The sequence below is a fragment of the Lycium barbarum genome, chromosome 2, assembly GCF_019175385.1.
Source record: "Lycium barbarum isolate Lr01 chromosome 2, ASM1917538v2, whole genome shotgun sequence".
Taxonomy (NCBI): domain Eukaryota; kingdom Viridiplantae; phylum Streptophyta; class Magnoliopsida; order Solanales; family Solanaceae; genus Lycium; species Lycium barbarum.
The window spans coordinates 20837681-20861793 of NC_083338.1; the positions used below are offsets into that span (position 1 = coordinate 20837681).

The 24113-nt window shown below is 36.3% G+C and overlaps 2 protein-coding genes across 2 annotated transcripts; both read right to left on the minus strand.

Moving 5' to 3' along the window:
• Positions 1-4356: 4356 nt before the first annotated feature.
• Positions 4357-7167, minus strand: LOC132629393 (serine/threonine-protein phosphatase BSL3-like). The gene is made up of 6 exons (XM_060345056.1): positions 6588-7167; positions 6406-6504; positions 6130-6329; positions 5975-6050; positions 5287-5422; positions 4357-5184 (listed from the first exon to the last, which is right to left on the minus strand). Exons 1-6 carry the CDS (start codon positions 6681-6683, stop codon positions 4940-4942), a joined length of 852 nt encoding a protein of 283 aa, XP_060201039.1. The 5' UTR covers positions 6684-7167; the 3' UTR covers positions 4357-4939.
• A 12782-nt stretch (positions 7168-19949) lies between these two features.
• Positions 19950-20480, minus strand: LOC132628448 (uncharacterized). The gene is made up of 2 exons (XM_060344228.1): positions 20280-20480; positions 19950-20159 (listed from the first exon to the last, which is right to left on the minus strand). The coding sequence occupies exons 1-2, from the start codon at positions 20478-20480 to the stop codon at positions 19950-19952; spliced, it is 411 nt and encodes a 136-aa protein (XP_060200211.1).
• Between the last annotated feature and the right edge of the window lie 3633 nt (positions 20481-24113).

Sequence of the window (24113 nt, forward strand, 5' to 3'; positions counted from 1 at the left end):
TTTATCTAGAGGGAGCAAGAAACAACATTCTTTTTAGAGTATATTCAGACTTACTTTTTATTTTCAAACAAATTAATGCATGCGTCAAAGCTTTTTGTCCTTTTTAGTTTACTCAATTTTTTGAGATTTAGTAGGCGTTTGGCCATAAGAATTATTCACTTTATTCCGGAATTGTTTTTCACTTTTTTCACTTTTCAGCGTTTGGCCATAAGAATTCCGAATACAACTTGATGTTATATTTTGGAATACCAAAAACTCCAAAAACTTGTTTTTCAAAAAATTTCACTTTTTTCACTTTTTTACAACTACATTTCACCAAAAACTACAATTTCAAAAACTATGGTCAAACACAACTCCAACTCCAAAATTTCAAAAAAAGTGATTTCTTTTTTTGGGGTTTCTATGGACAAACGGGGCCTAACTCTTTAATGGTTCAAATTGAGTTTTACCTTACATTAAATTTTAACTTAATTATTTTCTTCTCAATTAAAATTATATTGGCTAAGCCATTATTTGGAAGAAAAAGAATTATTACATATTCCAGTAATATAAGAAATATTTGATGCTACAAATTGTTGTATGATGACGTTAATGAAAGTTAACTTGTAAATAAAGATAGCATTTAAAATTAAATAATTAAAGGTCTTGATACAGTGAAATACTTTAGATGTTTCTTCAAATTAAACCATACCAAAAAGGAACCGGAAAGTTAATGAAATTAGTTGTCTTTCTTGCTTAATCTTTCCTTTTCTTCAAAAAAAAAATGCATGTTGAGACATGATTTTTTAAGAAATTAATATTGTAATAATTTCTTAAACGTGTATGTAATTTTAGTATTTCATGTTTATCTAACAATTTGTCCTTAATTATATAAAAAGTTGATAATCTCATCTTTTGTAAAACATTTCAATATCCAAAAATGTGAAAAATGATCACTTATTATTATTATTATTAGGAGAACTAACAATATTTCTTTAATTACTTTTTTTTCAAACAATTTTAGTTGTATATAAAAAATAATTTCTAATTAATAATTAAGCATGTACTAAGGTAGAAAGAGAATGTCATGATAACTTTTTTTACTTGTCTATGGTAAGTTTTATAGGAAAAAGATAATTTGAGACAAGTTTAATAATCATTTCCATGTAAAAGAAAGACAATAAACTTTTGAATAAATTTAAGTTTGATTGAATTAAAAGGTCATTTGTGTTGTCACTATCACCTTTCCACATCATCACTCCTTCTAGCATTGTCCCATATAGTTTTTCAATTTATCGAAATGGGTGAGAACTTGCAAGGTAATTAAAGCTTCAATTAGAATAAAATGGACAAAAAAATTCATGTAAGGACTATAAAACTTTGAGATCCTCTCTTATATATAATATTCCCTCCGTTTCAATTTATATGAACCCATTTGACTAGGCATGACATTTAAGAAAGAGGGAAGACTTTTGAAACTTGTGGTTCAAAATAAGCCTTGAAAATTTGTGTGGCTGTAAATCATTCATAAAGTGAATTTGTTTCCAAATTAAGAAAGAGATCATTCATTTTGGCACGGACTAAAAAGGAAATAGGTTCAAATAAATTGAAACAGATGAAGTTGTAATTTGAAAGAAGAAAAAAAAAACTAATATTTTACAAAAAAAAAAAAAATCTTGATTATGTAAAAATTATTTATATATTGAACTAAGTATAAAAACTAAAAGTACCATAAATGGGAGGGATCAAGGGGCAAAAATTGTGACGCTTCACCCTTTGCATGATAAGTGAAATTCTGGATCCCATGAATACTTTTGCTTACCCACACTTTTCTCTCTTTTATTCTTTCCAATTATGTTTTGCTCTCTCATGTCTCTCTTTCTCATGGAATGTAAAGCTTTTTCTCTCTCTTTGGAAAATACTGGTTAAGGTAAAAATATTTTGTTTCTATTTCTATTTTTTTCACCAAAGTGGAACTTTTGACTTCACTAATGCACACCTGTTATCAGAATTCTAAATATGCAAAATGTATATTAAAATGCATATAATATATGATTCATATTTTAAAGTTAATTGAGGTGATAAAACATTGAAAGACGATATTTTGCTTCACTCAGACTTATAAAATATAATTTATAAATCACATTTCTAAAATAAAAAAAGGTGTTTGGTGAAATAAGCTCCCATATGAAAATTATAATTTATTAAAAGCAATTATTGAATAATTTATGTAGTTAACAAAGTGCTTATTCCAAAATAATGTGATAAATGGTCAATCAATATTTCAGAAATGCATTAACTATTCCTTATATGTTGTATGCCATTTATAAAATTGACACAATTATGTATTGATAATTGGTCAATTGTCAGTTTCGTATATTTTAGTAGGCGTTTGGATCTCATGATTTCAAAAAATTTTAAATGTAAAATTTGACCTATTAGTTTATATTTTGTAAAAAAAGACTCATAAGTTGGTAGATATTTTTAACAATTATTCCCACCAACCATTTATCAACCTCATTAACTTCTACCAACCATGATTTATGTTTGTACCATAAGGGAGGATTATATTAAAGAGTAGTTACATTACTATACATGTTAAATTTTCCTTTTTATTGAAATAAAGTTTGACCAATTGATGTTGTATTTTTAGAAATGTCTTCTTGTAGCATATTAATTTTGTTATGAATTATGACTTGCTCAATTAGTAAGATTGTATAAGAATTGGGAAAGTTTTGATAGTTTTCACAATTTGTGGGGGTTTTATGTCTATAAGAAAAAAAATACAACTTAAGAAATTCAAATGCATGTCTAAACATGATTTCATCTCATGGTTTCATCTCATGATTTCAAATTATGATTTCAAATCATGTCCAAACGACTCCTTAGTAGATCAAGAGGCCTCTTATTATTTTTTAAGGGGTGTGCAAAGTCCATAGTGAAGAAGTAAAAGTGAACGGAGCGAGAATATGAATCGGGAAGAAGACCCCATTAAAATATTCTCTGTTCCTTTTGCCAATGCAAAGTACTAGCTCCTTACAATCTTAAAATGCGAAATTGTAATAATTAATTTGTACTCCTTCCGTTCACTTTTACTTATCTACTATTTTCTTTATAGATTTTCATTTTTACTTGTCAATTTTCATATATCAAGGTAAAACAAAAAAAAATTCTATTTTACCCTTAGCATTTATTACTCATTTCAAATCATTTTCCAACTTCAATACAATTATACACCATTTAATAGGGGTATTGTGGTAAAATACCTATCTTAATCATTGTTTTTTAAACAGCGTAAATAGTGGCGGATTCAGGATTTTCATTCAGGGTGTTCGGGAAAAAAAAGAAGCTAAATATACACTGTCATTTTTTGCCGAGGGTGTTCAAAAGTTAATATATGCACATAAACACAGAAAATTTATCCTATATATACACTGTAATTTTTTACCGAGGATATTCGGGTGAACACCCTGACCCCCAAGTAGATCCGCTCCTGAGCGTAAAAAGTCAAAACGTGACAAGTAAAAGTGAACGGAAGGAGTACTACTTAACAAACTACTAGGCGCCTAATTAATTAAATATTGAGGAAGAAACTAAAATCTGTAATGAGTTTATTGAATTTTACGTAAACCTAAGGGAGGAAGTACATGCACTCCACCTAATTATTGAGATCTGCTAACTAAGGAATTAATATACTAATCACTTAAAAGACACATTCTCCATTTCTTTAACGTTGAGTTCTGCAAATCTTGATGAATTGAGATAACTTCTGATCCTGGCTAGTGCATAGTGATGGATCTAGAATTTTCATTTAGTGTGTTCGGGAAAAAAAAAGGTTAAATATACACTGTAATATTTTGCCGAGGGTGTTCAAAAGTTAATATATGCACATAAACACAGAAAATTTACCCTATATATACACTATAATTTTTTACCGAGGGTGTTCAAAAGTTAATATATGCACATAAACACAAAAAATGTACCCTATATATACATTGTAATTTTTTACCGAGAATGTTCGGGTGAACACCCGCTACAACACGTAGATCCACCCCTGCTAGTGCACCACTATTGGTCTTGTATTTCATATTGTTTCAAAAAATTATTCTTTTCAATGGAGTGTCATGGTCTCCATTCTTTCTTTTTCTTTTTCTTTTTCTTCTTTTTGAGAATAAGACAAAGTCTCCAATCTAGGGCCAATTAATACAAGTGTTACCACAAAGTAATTCTGGTAAAAAAATAATGGCACTGGATGCAACCAAAAGTAAACCTCCATGTCGTCTCAAATTTAAGGTGTAAATTTCTACGTTTCTTCAAAGGGAATATATAACATGGAAAATAAAAGAGAAAACAATCAGCCATTCCTCCCCTTCATCATTTTCTTTTGAGATAAAACTTTTTTTCTTCTTCAAAATAGTTACATTGTACAAGGTATCATCACAAATTACACAAACTAACACCCCTCTATGATACAAGAACTCCCACCAGATATTTAGCATTATATATTTCACCAATAATATAGTGGACCTGAAGTCCTCTTTTACCATAGACAAAAATAATACACCTAAACAAGGAAACAACAAAGACTCTAAATTCCTTCTACCAACGATGAAAAACTAGTACAATAAACAAAACAAAATCCAGCACTACAAACCCTTGATAACAACAAAGACTCTAAATTCGTTCTACCTGCATGTGGCTTAATTTACAAAGGGCAACTCTAAACCCCAACTGTTTCCATCAAGACAAACTGATGCGTATGCAACCTGCGAAGTCCAATCTTGTTCTGTCTAAAGCCTGTGCATTCTGTCGAAGATTCCTAGGGCCTCAAAGCCTCATCTCTTCGAGAAGATATCTATAACTCCACCATTTTCCAAATGGCATCATGCTGTACATACAACTGGAATTCCCCCTACATTAGCATGAGCCTGAAGTGTAGGAAACAATCTTCACTATCTATCTAAATCCAAGCAAGAGAACCTCGATCATTGGCAGTTTGAGGATGACCTCTAGTTGGCGTAGGCGGTCTGTTAGCATTTAAGTCGAAGCAAAAGATCTGGAAATATTGAACCTGCATCCAAGTGTCTTCCATGCGCTCAGGTGAATTTTCTGGTGATGAAAGTGCCGGTGGCAATGGGTGAATAAGTTTGGGAACCACTACAACATCTCTACCCAATACCAAGATTGCACCAGCATTAGCAGTTCCTGCAGTAAAAAATAACTATTTAAGAAAAAGCCAGACAAATATTTGCATAAAAGATAAATAGGAAACTTCCCAATTTTCGAACATCCTAAATTAGAACATACCACAGTAATTGGTGGCTGAAAAAAGTGTAATTAGATGTCCCTGAGCAAATCGTTCAAAGCCATCCATCACACATTCGTGCGCTCGCACTATCAGTTGAAGATCATTGTTGTTGCAAAATTCCATCACACGATCAGGCTGCACATAGGCAAAGGCTTATGAGCACACAGGCAATGCTAGAGAAACTGCACTCAACCAAACACCTTTCGAAATAAGATAGAAGAATGACCCACGGTTTCCACAGACCAAAACCAGAAACAGCAAAATGATGTCCCTGATACCTATAAGAAACTTTAAGGACACCCAACTGACTGAACCAAATTACCATTTAAGGACTCAGAGTGCAATGAAATTGCAGACAAAATTAAAATTGCTCAAATCCTTGTAGTTAAAAGGTAGAATTATCGCAAATAGCAGGGCAAGAATGGATACCAAAAAGATTGTACTTGAAAAAATGGAAAAAACACAAGCAATCAATGAAAAAATATGAGTAATGGAGGGGAGGTGGAGGCTGATTTTTTTGGTTCAAATGCCAGTTCCTTCTATACTGGGTCCTTTGGAAGAGAATACAGTTGATACAACTGAAAAAGAATGTGGCAGCTTCCAAAAGACTGAAGTCTAAAAGCGCTCGAGTGAAAATGAATTTCATTACGCTGAAAGAACTAAGAAGAGACTGAAAGAATTACTCACCCCAAAAGTAACCAACCCTGGACCTCTTGCATTTGGTCTTAATCCTTCAACACTATCATTTTCAGTTGGGTCAGACCTAGATGCCCAAAGTAATGTGAGAAAGTAGGAGATCATCAAAAGTAATGACATAAGGAAAAGAAAAGACAGAAACTAACCACAACAAATCCATCAGAATGATCGACCCTGCTTCCATGGTGATAGGACGCTGGATATTCTCTATCTGTTCTATATGATTAATTGACCTTCCAATGCCACCGTGCATGCAGATTATTTTTTTCTCAATTAGCGCTGCGAGAGGAAGCCAATTGAACAACCTATTAATCCGATGCCAAGCCCAGATTCCATCTCTCTCACTCTGTTCCAGATATGAACATCAGTAGAAGGTAGCAAACCCGAAAGCTGGAGTTCTTTTCCAGTAAATGATACCATACCATGCGTTCAATGCACTCAATTCGAAAGCCGAAAAGCGCATTAATATCTGCCGCTTCATGGTTCCCTCGAATTAAATGAACGTTGTGGGGATACTCAACCTAAATCAAGCATTAATCGCATTAAAGATAATTGATTAATTCAAAAGGTAAAAGCAGAACTAACATCCAGAAAAAACAGGTACCTTTAAAGCAAGGAGAAGAGTCATAGTCTCCAAGCTGTGCTGGCCCCTATCAACATAATCTCCTAAGAAGAGATAATCGATGTACCTGATGATCATGCACACAGAATTTTTTTTGTAAGAATCATTGACACAACCTCTGATTGGCAGTTAAAAGGACCGCTTAAAGCATGCTTAATCTCTAAAACTTAGTGAAGCCTGGGTTGTGTGCTTCGCCTAGCTTAATTGTTGCTCTAGTGTAGCATCAAGGCGCACAAATTTTCGTTCAATTGGTTCTCTCTCTAAGAGCACCACGCTTGAAAATTAAGTATAGTTGACACAGGACGTCATAACTGAACCTTTACATTAGTAGTTCAGAGGACGTCATAACTGAATCTCTTAGTGACTAAAAAGGGCAAAGGGCAGCCCGGTGCACTAAGCTCCCGCTATGCGCGGGGTCCAGGGAAGGGCGGACCACAAGGGTCCATCGTACGCAGTCTTACCTTGCATTTCTGCGAGAGGCTGTTTTCACGACTAAAACCCGTGACCTCCTGGTCATATGACAGCAACTTTATCAGTTACGTCAAGGCTCCCCTTCAAAACCTCTTAGTGACTATGAATAAAAAATTAGAATTTTAGTATTAAAAAAAAATAGCCACCTAAAAGATAAAACTACATCATCTCATCTAAATCAGACATTTAAAATGATCTTTGATTCTTATTTTCAGGTAGAACAGTGAAAAGGAGCTATTAATGGGGGAAAAAATTGAGTTATCAACCAAAAGAACATTTCAAGGAATGCATATATAATACATAACTAAAGAAAATGTTTGTACAAATTTAAGTGAGAAGGACGACGAAGATGGCTTAAAGAACAAGCAAAGCAATCACCTTTACAAGGTGCAAAGCTACTCCTTCAAAGGAATATCACCATTTATCTATACTCTCAATCAGTGTTTTAAAATACAGAGCGTAAAGAACGACTACTTTATCCAAAATGGAATGGAGCATATTCCAAATCATGAGAAATAAGTTCCTTGAAGGGTGTTCAACCAAACAATTTTCGCCAAAAAATTATACCGTGGTCCGTGTAGACATCAATTATTACGTATTAAAACATATATATATTACATATTGAACGCCCATAACATATATATTATATATTACTTCCTCAAAATTCGAAGACTCTAGACAAAATTTCCTACTCCGCCACTAATACTTTTTGTCCTAATTATGTGAAGGTGTTTTAATTGATTAGGCACAAAACTTTAGAGGAAAAAAATTTAATTTATAGTCTAAAACAATCAATAGAAATTTTAGTGGCTATATTTTCTCCATAATTTCAATTTTGAAATAATCCTAAACATAACATAGCTATTGTATACGGTAAAAACCGATTTCAAGAGTTGGGCGAGTTAGTAAGCGACACATAGCAAGAATGGCCAGTCAGCAGTGACTCAACCATGAGGACACCGGATACAAACCTGTGGCCGGATAAGGAGCAATTCAAGATATGACTGTTATAGAGGCGTTACAGAAGACCCTAAGTTTCCTCCAGCCTTTATTAGCTTTTATTAGGCTTTATTACCCTTTATTATCCTTTATCACTTTTTAATTACCTTTTATTGCAACATTAATATTAATAATTAAGGGGGCATGATTTGTGGATCATGCACCCCAGAACTCTAGTATAAGTAGAGGTACTAATTTTATTGTAAGGCATCCAATTAATCCTAGCTTAACATTGATATTCTATTATGAGCAACAATTCATAAAGCATTTCTTATTCTTTTTGTACCGAGGCTCAGAGCTAATCAAAGCCAAGTGTTTATCCGGAGTCAGCACTATTGAAGAAACACTTATGGGCTGATTCGGCTTAGGCTTATTATATTACATTTTCTGTCTTATATTTACTAGATTTCACTATCAATTGTTAGTTACTTATTCTTATCCATAACAAATCAATTCACGTATCCTTTAAACCACCAACAAATTAAACTATACCTTTATTGAGGTAAACAGTTTGGCGCCCACCGTGGAGCTAAAGATTATTGTGGTATTGTTTTGTTGCTCTAAGTATCTTACTAATCACTCGTAAATTCGTGAAATTAGGTAATTCGTAGTTATGGCAAACATTGGAGACCAAGCCAACACTGCTATCAAAGAGTTGTTGAACAACACAACTGCTCCGGTGGCCGATCCGGTTACAGGAGAAATTCAGTTCAACCGTTGTCTGCTGCGAAGAACAATGTAACCCAAATGCCAAAAGGCACTGCTTTGAATGAAATCACACAGTAGAAATTAGAATCTTCTTAAATGTTGTCATCTCCCTTTGGAACGCAACAAATTTAGAGCTCACAGAACAATATGGGCGACATCACAGTTATTGGTCATTATGACTATTGTCAAATTAGTTTCTATGCATGAATGGTCTTTAATTTATGGAGACCTAATAGTGAATGAAAATTACCAATGGATGATGTAAACAAAATTCCAAGAAAACAACAAGGAGGAAATCAGATGAAAGAAGTATTCTTGAAAATTGATGCCTGCAGATCTAGTGCCAAAGTTTTTCGCATAATTAAAGTGAAAGTGAAATAATTTTTTAAAAAAAATATATAGCACTGCTGACAGATATACTGGAAGTAGCGAACTCGAAAAGAGACTTGAAGGGAAAATCACACATTTTTTAATACAAATTGTGAAATGATGTAAGAAGAAAGGATGCACCTTCTCGCAAAATTAGAAAGGTGCGAAAAGGTAGCAAGTGCATAGCACCTGATCAAGAAGAAAGTTACTTTGCAAATGAGGTTCTACTTTTTTTTTACTAATTTCTTTAATTATCTATCCTTCATGTTTATGAAATCAATATATAAATATTATAGGATAGATTGATCTCGTAATATATACGTTGTGTCTTATATGCATAATATGATTAGGATTAACAATAGTTATTACGGTAGTTAACTCTTTTACCAAATGAAATTGGTTTGTTGATATACCATTAGGTAGTATTAGGGGTGTCAAATTTGGCTCAAAAGGTGATGGTCCGTCCAATCCGTCCAAAATTTTATGGGTTGGGCTCAATATATTTTTATAGTGGGCTGATTTTAGCCCAACCCAACATAATCTATTTTAAAGTGATCTCCAACTTAGCCCAATTCTAGCCCATTTTTAAGATTTACTTAAATTTGGATTTATTGCTTGAGATTTTTTTTATGTATACACTTTTCTTGCATCATGTATCTTATAAGTTTGTGGTATGTTTAATATGAAGGGAAATATTTTTCACAAAAAATGTTTTTCTCGAAAATATTTACCACGGAAAATGTTTTCCTCAAAAATATTTTTCATGAAAAATCCGCGAAAATAATTTTCAAGAAAAATATTTTTCACGAAAAAATGTTTTTCTAGAAAATAGACCCTTTAAAAAAAAACTAGGTCAAGTTGGGCAGGTCATGACCCAGCCCATTTTTAGCCAATTTCAGCTCAAGTAACTTTTGGGTCAATGTTAGCCCAACCCATTTATTACCTCAGCCCATTTTGATTGGGCCAATTTCAACTCAACCCGCCAATTTGACACCCCTAGGTAGTATATATGCATGAAAATACGTGAAATTTTATTTTTAAGGTTGTAAGACATGGATTAGGCTTACGTAAATACCTTTAAAACATTCTTGAGATCATGAAAAGATGTTTTATATTATTGGCTCACGTAAGATTTATTTTTTAAAATTTTTGTTGAAAGGACTAACGTTTTCTTACTTAAAAGATATGTTCAGTAATATGACACTTCAAGATGCAAATATATTTGGCGTCGTCAAGGAATTATATTATCTTGATAGCAAATAAAGGAAGGAATTTGGGTCCTATGTTTTGATTCCAAACCGATGATACAAACAAAATCCATGGGATCATTGTAACAAGTATTGCTCACATATAAAGGTTCTTACCCAATCACCATAAGAGCAACAGTTAAGGTGATGACTCAAGGATAAAGTAGTAGCAAAATTAGGTTCTACTTTCTTAATTTGACTTATTCATGAGTTTCTAATTTTTGTGGAGCGTGTTTCATAAATATTGGGATAGATAACCAACTTTGTGATGATCTTAAATGCATGCTAAATTTAGAAATAACATATTTGACATGTTTATAGTCATTTGTTAGACCATTACACAAAGATTATGTTGAGTTTACTTTCAAGTTATGGAGGGACATAAATTGGATAGTTCATATTTATACTTGAAATTGTTTAGTGTGAATTTGATGTCTCTTGAGAGAAGCATAATATATCTTTACTTTGTGTATTTTGCGTGTTTGACAAAAAGAGATGTACATTAATTAAGTTTGGTGATTTTTCTAAACTTGAGATTATACATCCATATTTCAATATAATTGAGAATACTTACATTGCTACTAGGATACACTTGTCTCCTATGTTATTGTGGTCTAGCGGTACCATGAAGTATTTCTTTCTCATCCAAAGAGATTGGAGAATGTGATAAAGTCAACTTTAAAAGTTTCTTAGAAGAACTCAAAATTTTAATCTAGTCGGTAAACTTGCATAAATAAGGCAAGTAAGGAAAAGTGCTTGACGAGTATTTAGAGAATGGTGTATATATATCTAGAAAATATTCGTGTTCAACTTATGAACTAATGAATTGTGGCAAATTATTAGAGTAAATTATTTGCACTTGTGAATCACTATATTGTTGACACCCAATTTTGTCCCTTCTTTATTTTCACTATTATTAATTTTCACTATTTTACTATCAACGTTACTAGCATTACTTTATCACAACTTTCAAAATGGTTCATCGTCATCTCATTTTAGGATTTGTACTCGTTAAATTAATTTTTCTTTTATTAAAGCCTTTACTTTCTACATACTAATTATTATTTGTCTTCACATAATATATATTGTACTAGTTATTAAATTAGAAGCCCAAAAAATAATTAAAATAAAGGAGGAGAAAGGCCAGGAAATTCGGAACAAATTAATGGCCCAAACAACAAATACAATCAGCCAAATAATTACCCACTACGCCTTTCACACGACCCGCCCAACAACACACTATCACTTCACCGACCAGCCCATACGAGGTCCACTATTTCTACCCGTCCAAGTCCATACCCGTTCCATACCCGAAACCGACCCGGCCCATATGGTATTATTTCATCACCCCTAATGAACAACAAAAAAACGTAGCCGCACCTTACCGCCTTCTCTCTCGTCTCTCTGCTCTCTCTCTCCTCCCTCTCTCTTCCTCATCTCCCTTCCCCATTTCCTTTTTCATGAAATTGCCAACACCTTGACCCGAAATAGAGCTGTCGTTTTTTCCATTTTTGAGTGGCCCTCCAGACGCACCCCTTGTCTTCTTCTTCTTCCTCCCTTCCATTTTAGCAAAGTTCAGTCTCTCTTTCAACATCACAGATTTTGACACCCCATTTTCGTGCAAACACTTCCCCTTCTTGTCTTCAACGATCTGGTCAAACGCAAATGGCCAAAACAACTTCTGAAATTTCTGAAAAGGAGCAGCTTTAAGGATTCGATTTGTGATTTTCAAATGGAATTCAAGTTGAAAACCCCGCCCAAAAATGAGTGAAGGAACCCTAATTTTCGTCTACTATAAAATGGGGCTTTAAGCCCTCAGCCGAAAAAAAAAGACTGGTAATACAAAATCCTGTGTTCTGGCCCTTTTTTCGAAATACGAAATACGAAAACTTTAGTTCTTTAAAGCCCTCAATACTTTCAATCAACTTTATTTGGCTCGGAGTTCGGATCTATCAATACGAGAGAGTGGATTCGAGACCTCGTCGCCTTAGTTCACTGCAGCCACAAGAGGTAATACTCGACCTTGTTCTTCCTTCTTCTCATTCGACATTAGTTAGGTTGTAGAAAAATCACGTCGTTAGGTTCTGTGATCTGTTCGCATAATATACGTAGGGATTTTGGAGGAGTATGTTTAAGTTGTTTTTGGTTTAAATCCATTCGGTTTCATAAAGGTTCAATATCTGATTTTTCTTGGTTGGTTTGGTTTAATATGTGAGTTAGTTCATTTTAAGTCATGAACCCCTATCGCTGTAGGAACTGAATAGTTCAGCTCACTGGATTAGCATATAAACATATATACACTGTGTATAAAAGCAGTATACTATGGCATATCATGGACTATATTTGTTGTATCGCTGTTGTTGACTAAACCAAACTTTATACTCTACCCGTTCGACAAAAAGCGTGAATCAAAACTCAGTCCATTATATTGTAATGGGTGTTTGATAAAAGCAAGAATCTTTATGTAGATTGTGTTTTGCTTTGATTGAAGGATTTATTCGGGTTACCTAGCTGAATCAGCTTCCATTTATTGTTTGTGCCGAAGTCGGATGTTTGTTCTTCATGTGTCTTTCGTTTAGTTGAAGCTTATGTTAGATTAAGTTTTGTGTTGTTTAGGATATATATATTTGAGGGCTGATGATAGTTCATTTACAGGGATTCTGGCCTTATTTTCCTTCTTGCAAACCATGCGCCATTTAGTATTTAGTTCACCTTCATTATGATTTCAAGATTAAGTAAAATCAGTCCTTTAGTTATTGCTTTCCCTGCATTTCGTGCCATTATGTTTAGACTCGGAATTTCTTTAGGCATTAGTTAGTAGAACAAGCATGAGTTTTGGTCCATTTTGTTGATTAAATAGGTCTGCTCCTAATTTGAAATATAGCTAAGTGTATTCTCCCAAATCAGTTTGGTCTAGCGATTAAGGATCTAATGTTGCTTGATGTTCCCCACCCCTAATGGCTGCTGCCTCTCCTGAAAGGAATGTTCCAAAGCAACTTTGCTTAGGCGTTGGCCATTTTTGGTAATTGTGTTTTGACCCTTTGACTGGCCTTTGCTTTACTATTCCGGATGACTGTTGTTTTAAAACCACAAGTGTATTTGATCTGATCACGTAGTTGATTTTCCTTTAGCATCATTCTGTGTGCGCAAAGTACGAATTGATGTTCTCCCGCTTCTGTTGTAAAAGCATAATGCTTAGTTCATTTTCAAGAACTTGTCGTTATAGTTAAAAAAAATAAAAATATAGCTGATGTATGTGTTTGTCCCTAGTTTCCTTGCTGTTCTTAAATGCCAAATACATATGTTAGCAACTTATGATTCTTTTAGTAGCATCCATAAACCAGGTATTCAGCGATGTCAATAACTTTTCCTTTACTTTATTTCATCCCAAATAAATGTAGCAGTCTCCTGTTTGGATCACAGTAGGTTCCATTTTAATTGCATTCCCTTTGAACTCTTTATTCTTAAAACTATGATTGAGTCCACATTTGAAAATTGTTAATGTAATCATCTGTAACTTAATGATGAGTATGAAACTGGCTTATTTAGTGTTAGTTCAACTAGAGGAACAAGCTAAGAGTTAGCAAAACTGTCTTGTCAAGTTCAAAAATTTAGAACATGTCTTTACTTGATTTTCATTTAGTAGATGAGTTTAAAATTGAGAAGTAGCTTGTTCAGCCGTTTGTAACTGTGCTCTGATCCTTTTGTCTCAGACCTGTAAGGCATCTCATGTTTTCTGCCTGTCCATCTTTTTTTTTTCTTCGTCCCTACATTGCAAGTGTATTGTTGTTTGATTATGTGCATGAACGTATATGACCAGTCATCTGTTTTGGTTTGGGATATTGAAATTGCTGTTATGATTGGTTGCCAATTATAAAATCTCGAATCATGCCACTGCTCTAATCCTATTTTTTTTCCTTTTTGTTTGCATGAACTGGGAATTTCGAATCCCAAACATCCTCGAGTTGCTCGACAACCTTGCTGCCACATCCACGAGGATGATGTCGCTTATCGCCGCTATTTTCTCTGTGTAAATTACCGCATCTATTAGGCAAACAGCTGACGGGCTTGCTATAAGCTGCTGATTATGCCTCTGTTTTCTATCCTTTCCATTTTCGAACTGCATGGGTTACGGACCTTGGTTAAATGTTCCTAATTTGTTTCGTTGTGTAGTTTATTTGTCTCTATTTGCTTGTGTGATACTTGTTGAACAAAGAACCAGCAATTGATTTTATTTAGTTATGCTGAATTTCATCTATAACTAGTAATCCAGGAGCTTAGGTTGTAATGGGAATATTAAGTAAGAAAGATGAAGAAAGGTCAAAAAAATGCTGTCAAGTGTTTTTAAGCAAAAGAAGACGAGAAAAAAAGAAGAAGAGAAACTGGAAGTTAAGTTCAGTTAGGCCATATTGAAAAGCAGTTTAACGTTTAAATATCAATTGGTTTCAAATATAAAGTTAGTCATTGCCTTTCACTTTAAAACATTAATTCCCACCCTTCTTGGTTTAAATCAATTACCTTATAGGTTAATACATAATTTTTACAACTTATACTTAGCCTAATTAATCAACTCTAAGTCCGGTCGGTTAATCATTTGTAAATGGATTTTAGAGGATGTCTAATACCTTCCCTCTAGATTAGTTGAATCCTTACCTAGAATTTTGGTTTCATAGACTTTAAAACGGAGTTAGACTTTAGAAAATAACTTTAGGTGCCCTAATTCACCATAAATAATTAGGTGGCGACTCTTAATTTTAATTAACCCCGGATTTACTGGGATGCTGTAAACTATTTTGACTCCAGTTAAAATAAGGTATAACATATATTTCGAGGTTTATTCTTGCTCTAAATTATGAGGTACTTCTTGCTAAAAAATTGATAAGAAATGACTCGTACTTAGTGAACAAGGTTGATGCTTCGACATAGATATTGGTGACGACGTTTTGAAGGATGACAAAAGTTCTTCCTCATAGAGAATAAATCTCATTTGATAAGTACTTTGAAAATGACCGAGGCACAATCATGTGGAAGCAGTATACTTCTTGTGAAGAAAAGGTGACGCTGAATGCGAAATAAGGGCCACTGGTAAAATTTGACGAAAATCTTGGACTTGTTGCAAAAACAACAGAAGACAATTGCGAATCTACAAAAGAAAGGTGAAACCAGTGCAGGCTTGGCTAATGGTAACAGAACATTCAAGACTGAAGATCAAGGAGAAAGTAGCGGAAGTGGTTCCGGTAACAATGAAGTATCAGGAATCATGAAGTATCTTTAAGCTTTATCTAGTCGGTTGAAAAAAAAATGAAATGGAGTTAACCAGCTGACTGGATAGCAACGAGAAATAATTAAAGGCATTCAATATTCGGATAGATCAGATTTCGGGAGCTTCACTAGTGTTAAAGGGGCCAGATTCCAAAAGATATGTCAAGTTGTCGTTCCCACCAAGTGTTGCACCGAAGTTGATAACTAAGAGGTTCAAAACGCAAGATCTGCCCAAATATGACGGAACCACAGACCCTCAAGAGCACGTGATGTCTTATACTAGTACCGTGAAGGGCAATGATATGCAACCGGATGAAATTGAATCAGTTTTGTTAAAAAAAAAAAAGGTTTAGGGAGGCACATGCTGGAGCAAAAAAGTTGTCAAAGGCATATATATTCAAAGTAGCCCAGTAGGACAAAGAACTGTTGCGGGAATTCGTGGTAAGATTCCAGAAGGAACACATGCGGATGCCTGCAGTGCCAGATGAATGGGCAACAAAAGCTTTTGCTAACGATTTAAACCCCAAAAGCTCAAGTGCTTCATTGAAGTTAAAGGAAAACTTACTGGAATTTCCCACGACAACTTGGTTGGATTTTCAAAATAGGTATGAGTCAAAGATTCGCGTAGCAAAATGATCAGGTAGATATATCGGCATCTTCTACAACCCTTAATCAAGGTCAAATAAGCCTTGGTCGTAGGCAGTCCAGACATCGATTTGAACCATAACCGTCAGGACCACGGACGGAAAGGATGTAGGAGCGTCTTCGGAGCAAGTCGCCAGGAAATAACTTAGATGAAGAACAATAGTGTCTATGAACGCTGGGGACTGTGGCATCAAAGTAGCAGGAACCATAACAATAAGTATGTCACACCCCCAACGAGGAGTATGATGGGCTCCGACCCGTATGCCGAAAATCACCTGACTTAACAGTTACTTTGCACATCACACAGTGTTTTAAAAGGCGTTTTCGGGGCGTACCAAAAATGCCTCGGGGCGATGGGTCGGGGCGAAAGTCTCCAAAGGCGTACGCCCAGCAATTCGGGGCGTACGCCCAGGCGTTTGGGGCGAGTTTTTTTTGTTGGGGCGTGTTGGGGCGTAAGCCCAGAAAACTTCTTCGAACTAAAACGAAATTTATTAAATAAGTCCTTAATATAATGCCCAAATTCTCAAAAGTCAACATGTAATTACTCAAATGTTTTAAAAAGAAATTGAAACATTAAATTTAAAAGTCAAGACCTTTTTTTATTGCTAGAATGCCTAATATATATTTTTTTCAATTATTTATCTTGTCTTCTACTATCTCAAAAAAGCAACGACCAGTCACTTGTACTTGTAAGTATCGTATAATAGATTGTTCTAATTAGTTTTTTTGTGGGGGTGGAGCATATATATATATATATATATATATATATATTCTTTGTCAATTATTTATCTTGTCTTCTACTATCTCAAAAAAATAACGAGCAGTCACTTGTACTTGTAAGTAGCGTATAATAGATTGTTCTAATTAGTTTTTTTGTTGTTGGGGGGGGGGGGGGGGGGGGGTGGAGCATATATATATATATATATCATTTATAATTTTCTTCAATGTTTTACACTATTTCACCTATTTAAAAGTATTTATTATAATTATATCATTTTACAAAATACTAAAAATTAAAACCCCATGGGGCTTACGCCCTGTGCCTCGGGGCTTACGCCTCACTGAGGCAGACGTAAAACGTCCCGCCTTACGCCCTCGCCTTTTAAAACACTGACATCACATACCATAACTCAAAGAACATCTGCACACAGAAAAGGCCCAACATAGAAATATCCGATCATTCAACACATATGTACATATGCGGACCGACAAGGTCGCCACAACATAACGTATATCATAAAGCCGGCAAGGCTAACAGTAAAGTATCACAGACCAAAAAAATGCCAACATGACCATATACCATGCTTACATACCCCACTATGTCTATGAGCCTCTAAGAGTGTACATATGAATGTGTATTACACTAGTAGAAAACTACCAAAAGATAGCAAGTCCGGGGTAGTAGCACTTGCTGACACCGCTAAAGCTGGAAGTCCTACTGCGGTTGCTCTCCAATAACTCTGTCAGGGCCTGCAGCACGAAATGCAGCGTCCCGTCCGATGGGACGTTAGTACGGATAAAGGTACTGAGTATGTAAGGCGGAAATCAATAACATAAATAGGGCGGAAGTATAACAAAAGTAAAGATAACCTGTCATCCGAGAACGTACGACATACATATATATATATATATATATATATATATATATGTATGTATGTTCGTGTTGCGGAACGTGCAACCCGATCCATAATGTTAGTGCTGTGGAGCGTACAACCAAATCCATAAATATAGTATATTGCTGCGGAACGTGCAGCCCGATCCATATATGTTAGCGCTGAGGAACGTACGGCCCGATCCATAATCATCATATGTTAGTGCCGAGGAACGTACAACCCGATTCATAATCATTATATGTTAGTGCCGAAGAACGTACAACCCAATCCATAATCACCATATATCATATATATATATATATATATATATACATAACGTAAATAATATGCATAAGTGCCTAATAAAAGCCACTATTTAGTCGGAGTGACCTAAGGTCGGTGACCTCCGAATATATTATGGAAATTCGTATCGAAGCCAAAGAAGTAACTTAATGGCGATAAACATAATAACATACCAAGAATCAATCAAGTAACCGAGACATTAAGATTTAAACGACATGACATAGGAATGGAGTGATTCATTATGGAACATTCGTGCCCATGCTCTAGTTGGATTCATGCCAAGGAAAGAGAGAGAAACGAACACCTTACATACCTTATCCGTCAAGCCACCACTTAAGGGATCCTTTATTCCGAGGTTCGCCCCTCACTTGAACCTATATGGCGAGAAATACATTTTTAATCATACCTTTATCATACTTCCCATTAATTCACTCGTACTAGTTATCAAATACTAGTTTGGGTTACAAACATTTGGGCAGCATCTCCCCTATATTATCTACTTCCTCCAAATACCAAAACAACTCCAAAACAATACCAACAACATCAACACAATATTATCAAGATTCTATAAGATATACATGTACAATTACATCCAAACTATCTTCCATTCTCAATCCATGCTCAACAACACCAACACAACAATCCATAACCCTTATTCTCGTAAATATTCTTAAGTCGATATTAAGAAAGAGATGCATACCTTATCCTTGCTAGAATAGGAAGATCTTCAAGATTTACTTTGCTTCCAAGCAAACTCCAACACAAAACGAAACTATAATCGCGACTACACGTTGTCCGGACCTCGATTAATACTCCGTAACTTGAAATTACTCAAAATCCTCACTTTTATGTGATATATAGGCTCTTATATGTTTGATGAGCTTTATAGAGCATTTGGGAAATTTTTTATGGAGAAAAAGATGAATTTTATCCCTTATGTAGTGGCTTAGAGTTGGTGGCACTGTAGCACTGCAACAGCGCGCGACACTGTGCGTTTGCGCAGTGCAGTCCCCTGCTCTGCCCGCCTAACTTGTAACGTCCATAATTCTCTACTCCGATATCGTATCGACGAGCGGTTTATTGCGTTGGAAACTAGACTTCATGAACTTCAATTTAGGCTTTTGTTTTGCTTTAAAACTCTTCATATACTAAAAGATATTCTTCCTCAAAGTTGGACAAAAATTGCCCCTCATATTTTTCCATAAAATCCAACAAACTTAATTTCCTTGATCTACTTAAACCCTTGTAACCATGAGATAGGTGCATACAATCTCACATATCCTAGGAAGTCCTCCAGGTCTACACTTAAAACAACTAATGCCTGATAGATTTCACGTACCAAACTACGAGGTGTAACATTCTCCCCCCTTCAAAAACGTTCGTCCTCAAATGTTGGAATACCCAAGGGTTAATCAAACTTCCACGAAACGTTAGTAAAGTATCGCTTGTGATTGGAGCACCATTAATCTCCCACATTTCACAAGTCCTAATCACAAGCCCTACATGATATTGTAATCAATGACACACAGTTATGTAATGATTAGAATAATATTTCTCATCTTATTGACTCTCAAGGGTTGGGGTATGACTTTTACCTGGTGGGTGATTTGCGGATAAGGCAGAATCTTGCAAGACTTCTTCTGGGACGGTATTAGCTGCGGCAGGGAATAAATGAGGGTACTTCGACTTCATTTCTGCTTCGGCTTCCCACTTCATCTCTTCCTTGTCCTTACTTCTCCATAGAACATTCACTGAAGCCACATCTTTGTTTCTGAGTTGCGGACTTGTCGGTCTAGAATAACAACTGATTCTTCCTCGTATGTCAGATTCTCTGTGACTTGGATGTCATCAACAGGTACGATTCTTGAGGGATCTCCAACACATTTTCTCAACATGGATATATGAAAAACTGGATGAACTGCTTGCAGTTCTGATGGTAGCTCCAATTCATAAGCTACCTGGACTACCTTTCGGACGATCTTATAAGGTCTGATATATCGGGGATTAAGTTTCCCTTTCTTACCAAACCGCATCACGTCCTTCATAGGTGATATTTTCATAAATACCTAATCACCTACTTGAAACTCCAATTCTCGTCGTCGTATATCTGCATAAGATTTCTGACGACTCTGAGCCGTACGTAACCATTCCTGAATAAGCTTTACCTTTTCAATAGCATGATGAACAAGGTCTGGCCCAAATAATTTTGGTTCTCTGACTTTAAACCAACTGGTAGAGGACCTACACTTCCTACCATATAGAGCTTCATATGGAGCCATTTTGATACTGGCATGATAGCTATTGTTATACGCAAACTCTATTAAAGGAAAATGATCATCCCAACTTCCTTGGAAATCCAGTACACAGGCTCGTAACATATCTTTCAAAGTTTGAATAGTCTGCTTAGCTTGCCCGTTTGACTGCGAATGGAAAGCCGTACTACGATTTACTCGAGTACCAAGACTTTCCTGAAAAGATTTTTAGAACTTTGCCGTAAACTGAGCGCCTTTGTCAGAAATAATGGACATAGGAATGCCGTGAAGGCACAATCTCCTTAATGTACACTTTAGCATAATCTTCAGCCGCATATGTGGTTTTTACCGGCAAAAAACAGGCTGACTTGGTTAACCTATCCACAATTACCCAGATGGAATCGAATTTGCGGCGAGAACGGGGCAATCCCGTAATGAAATCCATATTAATCACTTCCCATTTCCACACTGGGATCTCCATTTCTTGTAATAAGCCACTTTGTTTCTGATGTTCGATCTTTACTTGTTGGCAAGTGGGGCATTGAGCTACAAAGTTAGCAATATCTTTCTTCATACCATTCCACCAGTAAAAGCCCTTGAGGTCATGATATATCTTGGTGGATCCCGGATGAATTGAATACCAGGAGTAGTGAAATTCTAACATGATCCTATCCCGAAGCTCGGTTACATTTAGAACGCACAAACGACCTCGATGTTTGAGAACCCTATTTGGATCAAGTTCAAAGGCTGAGATCCGATTTTGTTGCACTCCTTCCTTAATATTAACTAAAACTGGATCTTCATATTGTTGAGTCTTTACATCCGAGGTAAGAGTCGATTGGGATACATTCTGTAAAGTAATTCCAGTGTCTACCGAATCTAGAACGTGAATTCCCAAAATTCGCTAAACGATAAAGTTACTTAGTCATTTCCAGCTTTTCCGCTGGCACATACAATAAACTACCCATTGATTTGCGACTTAGGGCATCAGCTACAACATTAGCTTTGCCAGGGTGAGATAAAGTATCAGCATTGTAGTCCTTTAGCAATTCGAGCCATCTTCGTTGCCTCAAATTCAATTCCTTTTGCCTGAATATATATTGAAGGCTTTTATGGTCCGTATAGATATCAACATGAACTCCATATAAATAATGTCGCCATATCTTTTGAGCGTGAATCACCGCTGCCAGCTCTAGATCATGGGTTGGATAATTTTGTTCATGTTTACGTAGTTGTCGGGAGGCATAAGCAATCACCTTACCACTTTGCATCAACACACATCCCAGGCCGGTATGTGACGCATCACAATATACAGTGTAACACTCGGTGCCTTTTGGAGGGGTGAGGACCGGAGCGCATGTCAACTTATCCTTCAATTTCTGGAAGCTCCGCTCGCACGCTTTAGACTATTGAAACTTGGCCCCTTGCTGGGTTAATTTTGTAAAGGGAGCTGCTATAGAAGAAAATCCCTCCACAAATCTCTGATAATATCCAGCAAGACCCAGGAAACTTTGGATTTCCGAAGCGGTGGTTGGTCGGGGCCAATTCTTGACGGCTTCGATCTTCCGATCGTCAACTCTAATACCATCGTTAGACACGATATGGCCTAGAAAAGCCACTGAAGTTAGCCAAAATTCACATTTGGAGAATTTGGCTTATAGTCTTTGATCTCACAATGTCTGCAACACCTTTCGGAGGTGATCAGCATGTTCCAACTCCGAACGAGAATATACCAAGATATCATCGATAAATACTATAACAAAAACATCCAAGAAGGGCTGGAACACTGTATTCATTAGTGCCATAAATGCTGCAAGAGCATTTGTCAATTCGAAAGATATAACTAGGAATTCAAAATGCCCATATCTAGTTCCGAACGCTGTCTTTGGAATGTCTTCCCCTTTTACACGCAGTTGATGATATCCTGACCTTAAGTCAATCTTCGAGAAGCATTTACCACCTTGTAGCTGGTCGAACAAATCATCAATTCTCAGCAATGGATATTTGTTCTTGATAGTCACCTTATTCAGTTACCGGTAATCAATACATATTCTTAGTAAGTCATCCTTCTTGTGCACAAATAATACCGGTACTCCCCAGGGAAACGTGTTGGGCCTAATGAAGCCCTTATCCAGCAGGTCCTGCAATTGCACCTTTAATTCCCGCAGTTTCGCGGGGGACATATGATAAGGGGGAATAGAGATGGGTTGAGTGCCTGGGTATACATCAATCACAAATTCAATTTCTCTTTCGGGAGGGAGGCCTAGTAATTCATCGGGGAAAACGTCCTGAAATTCATTAACTGCAGAAACGGATTGCAAGGTTGGCGGTTCGACTTCAGTGCTCCTAACTTGAACCAAATGATAAATGTAGCCCTTGGAATCATTTTCCGCGCCTCAAGGTAGGAAATAAACCTATCCCTTGGAGCTGGAGCATTTCCCTTCCATTTAATAACCGGTTCACCCAGAAACTGAAATTTCACAGTTTTCAACCAACATTCAACATTGGCATAGCAAAAGGCTAGCCAATCCATACCCATAATAGCATCGAAATCCACCATTTCTAATTCCACTAAATCAACAAAATTCTCATGGCCACAGATCGTAACCACACACTTATGATAAACTCGTCTTGCAACAACAGGTTCCCTGACCGGAGTAGAAACTAAGAAAGGCTTGGGCAAAGATTCGGGCTCAATCCCGAACTTACCAGCAATATAAGGAGTAATATAAGATAATCTGGAAATCGGGTCAACCAATGCGTAGACATCATAAGAACAGATAGATAAGATACCTGTCACCATATCTAGGGATGCCTCAAGATCCTGCCGCCCTATAAGCGCATAAATATGATTTGGATTGCTGCCTGATCCAGATGTTTGGCCTCTTCCCCTACCTCTGCCTGCTTGGGCTAAATTAGAACCTTGCCCAGGAGGGTGAACAGAAGACGAAGAACCTGCAATCGAACTTATTGGCTGAGCCGGGCCTCCTCTACCACGAGATGGACAGTTTCCTACAACATGACCAGGTTGCCCACAAGAATAACACACCCCCATACCCTGGCAGCACCGTCCAAAGTGGCCCTTACTGCACTGATCACAACGGGGCAGTGGGGGCCTTGCCTAGCTAGATTCTCCCTTATAAAAAGGGACTAGCGCCCTCGAACTTTGACTCGATCCAGAATAAGTGGGTCGATCATAACGCTGCCTCTGGAATCGGGAAGGTGCACTAACTACTGAAGGAGTTGATTTTCTATAAGAATAGGGCCTATAGCCATCCTGATAAGCACCTGAATAACCTGTGGATCTGGCTCGCTTATAACGGCCCATATTCGGGTCTTGCTCAGTCCGCTGTTGTGTTCGAGGTCTTCCAAATTCTGTGCATACGCCTGAATGCGAGCAATATCCATGCCACCCTATAATGAAGCTGTCATACAATCCTTAATTAAGTGAGGCCCAAGTCAGTCACGAAACGGTGTACCCTATCTTCCATGTCAGCTACCATTGTCGGAGCATATCTAGCCAAGGAGTTAAACTTCAAACTACATTCCCGGATGCTCATATTGTTCTGACGAAGTAATACAAACTCATCAACCTAAGCCCGACGAACCTCAGCGAGCATACAATGATCTAGAAAGGCCCTAGTGAATTCAAACCATACT

Bases quoted from the DNA above. Each gene is read 5' to 3' on its own strand.
- LOC132629393 (XM_060345056.1), bottom strand. From the start codon at position 6,683: ATGATCATCAGGTACATCGATTATCTCTTCTTAGGAGATTATGTTGAT. The intron at 6,505-6,587 runs GTACCTGTTTTT...TGCTTGATTTAG, and splicing joins CTCTTCTCCTTGCTTTAAAG to GTTGAGTATCCCCACAACGT. The intron at 5,423-5,974 runs GTGAGTAATTCT...GCCTATGTGCAG, and splicing joins CAGGGTTGGTTACTTTTGGG to CCTGATCGTGTGATGGAATT.
- LOC132628448 (XM_060344228.1), bottom strand. From the start codon at position 20,480: ATGGCTCCATATGAAGCTCTATATGGTAGGAAGTGTAGGTCCTCTACC. The intron at 20,160-20,279 runs GTAGGTGATTAG...AAGGTAGTCCAG, and splicing joins GACGAGAATTGGAGTTTCAA to GTAGCTTATGAATTGGAGCT.